Here is an 11,642-nt window from a genome sequence, read left to right on the forward strand (position 1 = left end):
GTACGTACTCTTGCTATTCAGGAACATACAGTACATACTCATGCTAGTCAGGAACATACAGTACGTACTCATGCTAGTCAGGAACATACAGTACGTACTCATGCTAGTCAGGAACATACAGTATGTACTCATGCTAGTCAGGAACATACAGTATGTACTCATGCTAGTCAGGAACATACGGTACGTACTCATGCTAGTCAGGAACATACAGTACGTACTCATGCTAGTCAGGAACATACAGTATGTACTCATGCTAGTCAGGAACATACAGTATGTACTCATGCTAGTCAGGAACATACGGTACGTACTCATGCTAGTCAGGAACATACAGTACGTACTCATGCTAGTCAGGAACATACAGTACGTACTCATGCTAGTCAGGAACATACAGTACGTACTCTTGCTATTCAGGAACATACAGTACATACTCATGCTAGTCAGGAACATACAGTACGTACTCATGCTAGTCAGGAACATACAGTACGTACTCATGCTAGTCAGGAACATACAGTATGTACTCATGCTAGTCAGGAACATACAGTATGTACTCATGCTAGTCAGGAACATACAGTATGTACTCATGCTAGTCAGGAACATACAGTACGTACTCATGCTAGTCAGGAACATACAGTACGTACTCATGCTAGTCAGGAACATACAGTATGTACTCATGCTAGTCAGGAACATACAGTACGTACTCATGCTAGTCAGGAACATACAGTACGTACTCATGCTAGTCAGGAACATACAGTACGTATTCATGCTAGTCAGGAACATACAGTACGTACTCATGCTAGTCAGGAACATACAGTATGTACTCATGCTAGTCAGGAACATACAGTATGTACTCATGCTAGTCAGGAACATACAGTATGTACTCATGCTAGTCAGGAACATACAGTATGTACTCATGCTAGTCAGGAACATACAGTATGTACTCATGCTAGTCAGGAACATACAGTACGTACTCGTGCTAGTCAGGAACATACAGTACGTACTCATGCTAGTCAGGAACATACAGTACGTATTCATGCTAGTCAGGAACATACAGTATGTACTCATGCTAGTCAGGAACATACAGTACGTACTCATGCTAGTCAGGAACATACAGTACGTACTCATGCTAGTCAGGAACATACAGTACGTACTCATGCTAGTCAGGAACATACAGTATGTACTCATGCTAGTCAGGAACATACAGTACGTACTCATGCTAGTCAGGAACATACAGTACGTATTCATGCTAGTCAGGAACATACAGTACGTATGCTCCTGACTAGCATGAGGGTTTGCCACAATGTTATTCCTTCAAAATCATGATCAAATTAGGCAGGTGAGAGCATGCTTTCATCGTCTCAATCAAACCTGATTGTTGATCATCATGGCAAAGGAATTAATTAAGGAAAGAACGATGGTACAGATGTGGGATCTTAATTTCTTTAACCTTCATTTAACTAGACAAGTCAGTTAAGAAAAAATTTGTATTTACAATGACGGCCTAGGAACAGTAGGTTAACTGCCTTGACTGATTTTTACCTTGTCAGCTCAGGGAATCGCTCTTGCAACCTTTTGGTTACTGGCCCAATGCTCTAACCACTAGGCTACCTGCCGCCCCATTTGACCACGCTGTTGCAGGAGAACTTTTCAGCAATGCAGGAAATTAAAAACGTGTAGTGTATTTGAGGTTTAAAAGGCTTCTGAAATTTGTAATTTCCACTTTGAAATTCAAGACTTGATTTTTCCTTATGAAAAATGTCCATTAATTATAATCCACATAATAATTCACAAATCCTGTTGCTGCAGGATTATTTTCCTGCTGTAGGAAACTAGCTCAAATTAAGATCCTACATCTGTAAGAAAGAAAAGAAAAGAGAAGAAAAGTCCTGAAACACTGCTAAAGCCCTACCTTTGACAGTCAGGTAAACAGAGCTGAGGGTGTGTCCCAGAGCGTTGGACGCAGCACACACGTACAGCCCTGTGTCCTGATGTTTACAGTACATCACTTTGAGCGTGTAGTAACCCTCTCTGTCCTCAAACAGAAGGTGACGCCTCCCAGCCTCTAGGGGCGCTCCGTCCTTCTTCCAGATGATCTCAGGCTTAGGTTTCCCTGTCACGAAGCAGCGGAACTTAGCATGTTTCCCCTCCGACACCGCAAATTTCTTCACATTGGCAGAGTTCAGATTGGGCTCGTCCGGCTGTCTCGACAAACCGTGTCTTCCCATCATGTGCCTCATACTACGAGGTGATGTCTGCCCGTTGCTGTGCCCATTTGACGTGGACGCCCCGCTCTCCTGCCGTTCCGGGACGAGCTCCACAAGCAGCACTGCGCCCGCCAGCGCCCCTCCTTGATTATTATGGGCTCTGCAGGTGTAGACACCCCCGTCGGGCATCCGCGTCCGGAAGATCTTCAGCTGGAACCAGCCTCCGTCCTGGCTGCTGACGTTGAAGTGGGCGCTCTCGAAGATGTCGCTCAGATTCTTCCCGTCCTTCTCCCACACCACCTGGGGCAGAGGGTTGCCCGACAGCTTACAGGAGAAGGCTGCGTCCTCGCCCCGGTCCACCCTCAGGGAGAGGGGCTTGATGAGGAAGTGAGGTCTGTCGTCTGACAGCAGGGGCTCCCCTTGATAGCGCTGCTTCTTTTTCTCCCGCTCACTCTCCTCTCCATTTTCCTTCTCTACCGCTCCGCTCTGTTGGTCTACCTCTCCATTCCTCTGTTCTATCTCTCCATTCTGTTGCCCTCCATATTCCCTGTTCTCTTGCTGTCTATATTCCCCATTCTGGTTCTGTTGCCCCTCCAACTCGCTGCTCTGTTGCCTTCTCAACTCCCCATTCCGTTGCCCCCCTAACTCTCCATTCTCCAGCCTGGTTTGCTGCACCCCATTGACCTCTGTCTGTTTCTGCGCTCCTTGCCGCTCCTGACTGTTCCTCTCCACCTTCAGTGTGGCAGGGGCGCATGTCTCACCCACGCTGTTACTGGCCTTGCAGATATACTGGCCAGCGTCCTCCAGCCCGACCCCAGTGATGTGTAGGAAGTAGGCCTGGCCCTCCTCCGACAGCCTGTAGCGTCCCTCTGACAGGATCTGTACATTCTTCTTCTCCCAGACCACCTCAGGACGAGGGTCGCCGCCGATCTTGCATTGCAGGACGGCGTCCGTGCCACACTGTGCCGCCACGGGGCGTGAGTAGCCCAGTACACGGGGGGCACCACCGAATATGTCCATGTTGGCTTCCTGCGTCTGTCTCAGTCCCTTCTTCTCACTCTGATGGGCAAAACAAATGGGGTCCGTAGTAGAAGTCTCTTGTAGATTATGTCACACGGTCGTCTCTACCACATATCAATCTGCAGAGAGAAGATATGAGTCGTAGTACATTAATAATACAGTTACTACATAACCCTCACACAGTATCTAGTGATGTCTTTTATGCATAATTTCGCAATAAGGCCCGAGGGGGTGTGGTATATGGCTAATATAACACGACTAAGGGCTGTTCTTATGCAAGTGCCTGGACACAGCCCTTAGCCGTGGTATATTGGCCATATATCACAAACCCCCGACATGCCTTATTGCTATTATAAACTGGTTACCAACGTAATTAGAGCAGTAAAAAAAATGTTTTTGTCATACCTGTGGTATAAGGTCTGATATACCACGGCTGTCAGCCAATCAGCATTCAGGGCTTGAACCACCCAGTTTATAATGCCTTACATACAGCCCATCAGATTTGTATTGGAAGAAGTACTACAGTATTCACTGCTTTGTGATAACAGAAGGACATTGAATACAGCCCCAAGCTGAAGGACAGTGCTTTCTCCTCAGTCTAGTGGTGTTGACCTAGTAAAAGTAAAGTAGCGTCTCAGTCAGTACCGAACAGACCACAGCCCTCCCAGCTGGTGCTGTAGCTCAGCCAGAGGAGTATTTCAAGTCGTCTGTCCAAATAAAGACCCTGCCTGGAGTCCTTGTGTCAGATAACAGAAAATCCACACAGTAACATACAGTATGCACGCCTTTACTCTCCAACATAAGAGCTCCTATACACTAAAGGGAAAATATGATACCTCCTGGGATTTTTGGATTACTGTTGATGTGTTACCTTACCTGAGAGACAGTCACAATCTGAATGCCCACAGGGATTGGGATCAGGAAAAGGGAACTCTAGAAATGCCTAATACATGCTGTCATTGTTGCTATACTAGTAACCCCATATCAGGGTCAGCTATAGCCTTCCAAATGCATTGTGGTGCAGTTGATGTTTCTATAGTTTGTCTGTAGCAGCTGTAGGTTTCATCTCTGGCATGCGGGGGCTATTTCCCAATACAGAGATAACTCTCTCTCTCTCTTACAGGTGAACACATGGCATTTGATACTGCAGCCAATGTGTCTAGGAGCTGCAGTATATTCCCTCCAAAAGGCTGTCACACAGTACATTCTACTGGATCATGCCATTGACCCAGTTATCTATTTGGTTACCATGAAAGCAAAGATCCTGTTGATAAAGAAGCTCTTTTATCGACTTCCAGTGTTCTCCGAGAGTTGCTGCATTTCCTCTTCCCTCTCAAAGGTGAGGTGAAATGATACACAATCCGCGTCGCTTAAATAATGATACAATCGTACAAACTATGATAATAAGAAACTTACCAGTGATTCCAGAGTGACACTTCCTCTGTTCCACATTGACGATATAGCCCACAAATTAAAGCCACTCTTCAGAATCTCCTCCCAGGGTTCAAGAAGACTTGGACCTCATTGATTGGAATGACTTTTGTAAGTCTGGTTCCGCGTCCCTTGAAATGGCCGCCGTCTGCTCTGTCCGGTAGGGATATGTTTCCCGCTCTCAGTGGTCTGCTGCAGTCCTGCTCTCTCACTAAGACAAGAATGTCTCTCAAGATGTCCTGACTAAATAAAAGCTAAATGAGTGTCTTGATCAACTTCAATCCTCTGTTCCAAACAGCATCAAACAGATCCACAGCTCTCATTGCTCGTACTGTTGCTGTATCTGTCCATCCAGTGGGGTGGCTGTGGCTTCTGGAACTGGTGGGGGTCTGGAGCTCCAGTACAGGGACCACACAATCCACTCTGACTGCCTGCTGGTTTCCGTCACCCGGTCCTAAGGCGCCCTGTGTGTCAATGTCAGGGAGAGAGGGAGAGAGGGAGAGAGGGAGAGAGAGAGAGAGAGAGAGAGAGAGAGAGAGAGAGAGAGAGAGAGAGAGAGAGAGAGAGAGAGAGAGAGAGAGAGAGAGGGGGGGGGGGGAGGGAGACGAACAACTGTTGCCCTGCCGCTGCTAGCCGCCCCTAAAAATACCACAGGTTTTGATGACAGCCAGTCAGATAAGTCTTGGCCCTCCATTCACAGACCCTACAGGAGCTAAAGATAGACAGAAGCACTGAGCAGCACAGCTCTGTGACTGATCAATCAGCTTCCTAGAGATCCTCTGTTTAATCTCCACAGAGGACACCCCACCTGCCAAGACAGTGACTCCCGGCATCAAGCACACTTGCTCATCATCCGTAAACACAGACGATGTATGATGTGTCATTGACATAGATGTTTAAATGTACATTCTGGAAGGGCAGTTGATAATTGCTGAGCTCAAACTCTGCTTATAAACAATTTGTGAAGCATTTAACCTTTCACAGCAGTGAAAATCAGGGTCACACAGAGTGATTCTTGGTAGTCATAAACAAATCTGCTTTGAAACGAAAGTATACACCTTCACACACATGGTTATGGGCTTAAAAGACAGACACCTGCACCATGTCAGATTTAGAGTTGAAATGTATTACATTTTGCGTTTTCATCCCATTATTACACTTTATACACATCACAGAAGACTGAAATATAACAAAACTGTTTAACATAGAAACACAAGTTTATTAATTATGAAATTATGAAATTATGAAAAATATGAAAAACATTCCAGCCAGGAGGCCACATAAATAACTAAACATATAGAGAGTCAATCATTACTAACACCGCATATGCAATGGTAATGGCCTCCCCTATCAGTGTCTGTCAGTCCCAGCCCCCAGATCACCAGCCCCCCATCACCAGCCCCCCATCACCAGCCCCCTTCCCTAGCCCCATGCCGCATCCCCCCCAAGCCCCAGAGCCTCTCTCTGGGTTAGCAGACATAGATTAGAGGGTGCTTGTAGGATAGTGTTATTCGTCAGAACCCATTACCATCTGGCACATCAGAACTTCACCACCACCAGAGTGACCGCCCGAGTCACCACTCGAGACTGCCATGGCATCTGTTTCACAGAAACACAATACATACAACTGGTGTTGTTTCATGGAAACACAATAAATAAAACTGAGGTCACTGAAGCACTTTGAATTGTTGAAGTAGCTACAGCTTAACTACCACAACACGTACTATGGTACCACCACAGACATGTAAAATAGGTTCTATTGCACTACGGATGGGTCCATGAAAGTCTACATGGCATGGAGAATCCTGTTTGTTTTACACGTTCAATTTATATAGGAGCAACAATGGGACTTTCCTTTATTCTGTCCCGTTCATGCCAAAAGAGGTCAACTACAAACTCTCTATGCTTGTATGGTGAGTGACTGGGCCCATTACAACAGTTTGACTACAGCTTGTATGGTGAGAGTCTGGGCCCATTACAACAGTTTGACTACAGCTTGTATGGTGAGTGACTGGGCCCATTACAACAGTTTGACTACAGCTTGTATGGTGAGTGACTGGGCCCATTACAACAGTTTGACTACAGCTTGTATGGTGAGAGTCTGGGCCCATTACAACAGTTTGACTACAGCTTGTATGGTGAGTGACTGGGCCCATTACAACAGTTTGACTACAGCTTGTATGGTGAGTGACTGGGCCCATTACAACAGTTTGACTACAGCTTGTATGGTGAGAGACTGGGCCCATTACAACAGTTTGACTACAGCTTGTATGGTGAGAGACTGGGCCCATTACAACAGTTTGACTACAGCTTGTATGGTGAGAGACTGGGCCCAATACAACAGTTTGACTACAGCTTGTATGGTGAGAGTCTGGGCCCATTACAACAGTTTGACTACAGCTTGTATGGTGAGTGACTGGGCCCATTACAACAGTTTGACTACAGCGTTGACATACAATCCCACATTCTCAGACGATAGCAGAATGTCCACGACAGCCAATCACAAACACTTGGCATCAGAGGAAGATGACCTCCGGAAGGTCACATGCTGTAGCTTCAGGATCCACTCATTTCGTTAGGATGACGATTGTTGACAACCCTCTCCACGTTGACCCTATTCGATCTAAATGGATCCACCATCATCATCATCATCCAGCTATTCCCTGATGTCTGTCTTTAGGGGTCTTTAAAGGTTGGCCTAGATCTTGGTTCTATATCTTAGTGATATCTACAATGTGGGATATGATATAATGTGGGATATGATATAATGTGGTATATGATATAATGTGGTATATGGATATAATGTGGTATATGATATAATGTGGTATATGATATCATGTGGGATATATATATGCCATTTAGCAGACGCTTTTATCCAAAGCGACTTACAGTCATGTGTGCATACATTCTACGTATGGGTGGTCCCGGGAATCGAACCCACTACCCTGGCGTTACAAGCGCCATGCTCTACCAACTGAGCTACAGAATGTGGGATATGATAGAATGTGGGATATGGATATAATGTTGTATATGATATAATGTGGGATATGATATAATGTGGGATATGATATAATGTGGGATATGATAGAATGTGGGATAATGTGGGATATGATATAATGTGGGATATGATATAATGTGGGATATGATATAATGTGGGATAATGTGGGATATGATATAATGTGGGATATGATATAATGTGGGATATGATATAATGTGGGATAATGTGGTATATGGATATAATGTGGTATATGATATAATGTGGTATATGATATCATGTGGGATATGATATAATGTGGGATATGATATAATGTGGGATAATGTGGGATATGATATAATGTGGGATATGATATAATGTGGGATAATGTGGGATATGATATAATGTGGGATATGATATAATGTGGGATATGATATAATGTGGGATATGGATATAATGTGGTATATGATATAATGTGGTATATGATATAATGTGGGATATGATATAATGTGGGATATGATATAATGTGGGATATGGATATAATGTGGTATATGATATAATGTGGTATATGATATCATGTGGGATATGATATAATGTGGGATATGATAGAATGTGGGATATGGATATAATGTTGTATATGATATAATGTGGTATATGATATAATGTGGGATATGATATAATGTGGGATATGATATAATGTGGTATATGATATAATGTGGGATATGATATAATGTGGGATATGATATAATGTGGGATATGATATAATGTGGGATATGATATAATGTGGGATATGATATAATGTGGGATATGATATAATGTGGGATATGATATAATGTGGGATAATGTGGGATATGATATAATGTGGGATATGATATAATGTGGGATAATGTGGGATATGATATAATGTGGGATATGATATAATGTGGGATAATGTGGGATATGATATAATGTGGGATATGATATAATGTGGGATATGATATAATGTGGGATAATGTGGGATATGATATAATGTGGGATATGATATAATGTGGGATATGATATAATGTGGGATATGATATAATGTGGGATATGATATAATGTGGGATATGATATAATGTGGGATATGATATAATGTGGGATATGATATAATGTGGGATATGATATAATGTGGTATATGATATAATGTGGGATATGATATAATGTGGGATATGATATAATGTGGGATAATGTGGGATATGATATAATGTGGGATATGATATAATGTGGGATATGATATAATGTGGGATATGATATAATGTGGGATATGGTTATGGAGATATGGGATAAATAATGTTTATTTTTACCTATCATTGTTGCATGTAGGAAATATCTATCTGGCAAAAGGAGAAACCATAGTTTAAATGATTTTGCTTTTTTGTTAAAACAATGACCCACCTGTCCATGTAAGGGGGCTGGTCCCTCTGACATTCACCCTCATGCAGTCATCTCTAACCAGCTGCTGGGTAAGAGGACTGTCATAGGAATGAAAAGCATAGTGTTAGATTCTGTTCTGAGATTGTATTTCAATATCAGACAGCAGTATGAAGGTTAATCTCTTCACAGGTCAGTCCTGATCCCCTCCATCCAAAATCAACAGCAGTCAGGGATGTACATTTTCTTTCTTAATCGGGAGCATTGAATAGTGCTCCCAACTTTGAAAAAGTTAGGAGCAAAAAAAGAGAAAAAGAGATTGATTTAAAATAATTAAGATCTACCATTTGGCCATGAATTATCTGAGTTTGTTTGGGTTGACAGCAATGGAGTAGGCAAGAGCACAAACAGATCTGGGGCAAGGCTACCGCTAGAGACAAGTGGTTTTCTGCATTTACAGGTGCAACCATAACTGTCCAAAGATGTTGTTCTCCAGTATGTGGTACTCATGCTGCATTCATAACCAAGTGGGAAGGTGGTATTTACCACATATGACTGGAAAAAATGCAACTGGTAGTTAAAGCTGCAATATGTAACTTTTTGGGCAACCAGACCAAATTCACATTGAAAAGTGTGTTATAGATCTGTCATTTTCATTGAATATGTTCTATGTACCCTATTTCTATGCTCCCATTCTTCATTTTTGTTGTTGTCTTTTACTTTCTGTTTTGTACATGTAACAGAATAACTTTACGTCCGTCCCCTCGCTCATACCCGGGCGCGAACCAGGGACCTTCTGCACACATCAACAACAGTCACCCACGAAGCATCGTTACCCATCGCTCCACAAAAGCCGCGGCCCTTGCAGAGCAAGGGGAACTACTACTTCAAGGTCTCAGAGCAAGTGACGTAACCGATTGAAACGCTATTTAGCGCACACCGCTAACTAAGCTAGCCGTTTCACATCCGTTACATACACACGCTTCAAACAGCTGAAAATACAATATTTAGGGTTATGGAAAATATATTTCACAGACGTTTAGATGGTACAATGATTCTCTACACTATACTTGCTTGTTTGTCACATAAACAAAAAATAAGCTAATTATTAGAATTTTAGCAACCAAGAAATGGCAGAGCGATTTCTGCCAAGTGCATCTTTAAATACTAGTGGTAAACTGATCTAGCATCTCTGAGCTCTGACTTCTCCCACATGCTCTGACGTCACCTACTAAGGATATTTCCTCAATAACAGCATTTTCGGCAGTTAAATGGAACAACAAAACATTATTTATAAATAGCAATCTATTAACGTGGTTTTTGAACACTACAATTTGTTTACAAGCATGATAGTTGTACTTTTAGTTTATGATTGACGCAGCTTGTTGGCCATTGGCAAATCGCCATTTCTCAGAGAGTTCAAAGCAGGTGAATGCATCCAACTAATATTTACGACTTCACAACTGGTAATTACCACCTCCCCACTTGGTTATGATTGCAGCATTAGAGACTGCGGTAGGCCTAACGATGCCTAATCAGCCCTGCCAGTGCTCATGGTTGTCATAGATGCAAAGAGACCACTGATGCAGCTACCTCGCTCTCCAACCAGGGTGCATGAAATGAGGGTCAAACATACGTGAAGAGGAAATTCAGCAACTTTCGGAGGACAATGGATGTTGAGAAAAGTGCTTATTCTTATTGCTAATGTAAAAACTTGTTTTGGCCCTTCTCTCTTTGTTTAGAGATAATGTGTGAATTTAGGTATGCTAACGTTACCTCTAACTCTCTCACTCTCCCTCCCCTCCCAGAGGACCTGAGCCCTGGGACCGTGCCTCAGGACTGCCTGGCCTGGTGACTCCTTTGCTGTCCCCAGTCCACCTGGTCGTGGTGCTGCTCCAGTTTCAACTGTTCTGCCTGCGACTATGGAACCCTGACCTGTTCACCGGACGGGCTACCTTATCCTGCTGTTTTCTACTTTCTCTCTCTACCGCACCTGCTAACTCTGAATGCTCTGAACCAACTGACAGGTTTCGGGGCTGTCACTGGGAAATACGGACTTTCAGCTCCCTCCGAAGATTGTCTATTGGGTTCAGGTCTGGAGACTGGCTAGGCCACTCCAGGACCTTTTTACGGAGCCACTCCTTAGTTTCCCTGGCTGTGTGTTTCAGGTCGTTGTCATGCTGGAAGACCCAGCCAAGACCCATCTTCAATGCTCTTACTGAGGCAAGGAGGTTGTTGGCCAAGATCTCGCGATACATGGCCACATCCATCCTCCCCTCAATACGGTGCAGTCGTCCTGTCCCCTTTGCAGAAAAGCATCCCCAAAGAATGATGTTTCCACCTCCATGCTTCACGGTTGGGATGGTGTTCTTGGGGTTGTACTCTTCCTTCTTCTTCCTCAAAACACGGCGATTGGAGTTTTACACCAAAAAGCTCTGTTTTTGACTCATCAGACCACATGACCTTCTCCCATTCCTCCTCTGGATCATCCAGATGGTCATTGGCAAACTTCATACGGGCCTGGACATGCGCTGGCTTGAGCAGGGGGACCTTGCGTGCGCTGCAGGATTTTAATCCATGACGGCGTAGTGTGTTACTAATGGTTTTCCTTAAAACTGTGTTCCCAG

General features: G+C 43.7%; 1 protein-coding gene across 1 annotated transcript; it reads right to left on the reverse strand.

Moving 5' to 3' along the window:
• Window positions 1–1,670: 1,670 nt before the first annotated feature.
• LOC118382158 (myosin light chain kinase, smooth muscle-like) lies at window positions 1,671–5,137 on the reverse strand. Its single transcript, XM_035769016.2, has 2 exons — window positions 4,638–5,137; window positions 1,671–3,340 (listed from the first exon to the last, which is right to left on the reverse strand). The coding sequence occupies exon 2, from the start codon at window positions 3,219–3,221 to the stop codon at window positions 1,845–1,847; it is 1,377 nt and encodes a 458-aa protein (XP_035624909.2). The 5' UTR covers window positions 3,222–3,340; window positions 4,638–5,137; the 3' UTR covers window positions 1,671–1,844.
• Window positions 5,138–11,642: the final 6,505 nt, after the last annotated feature.

The sequence above is a fragment of the Oncorhynchus keta genome, unplaced genomic scaffold, assembly GCF_023373465.1.
Source record: "Oncorhynchus keta strain PuntledgeMale-10-30-2019 unplaced genomic scaffold, Oket_V2 Un_contig_10132_pilon_pilon, whole genome shotgun sequence".
Classification (NCBI taxonomy): Eukaryota; Metazoa; Chordata; class Actinopteri; order Salmoniformes; family Salmonidae; genus Oncorhynchus; species Oncorhynchus keta.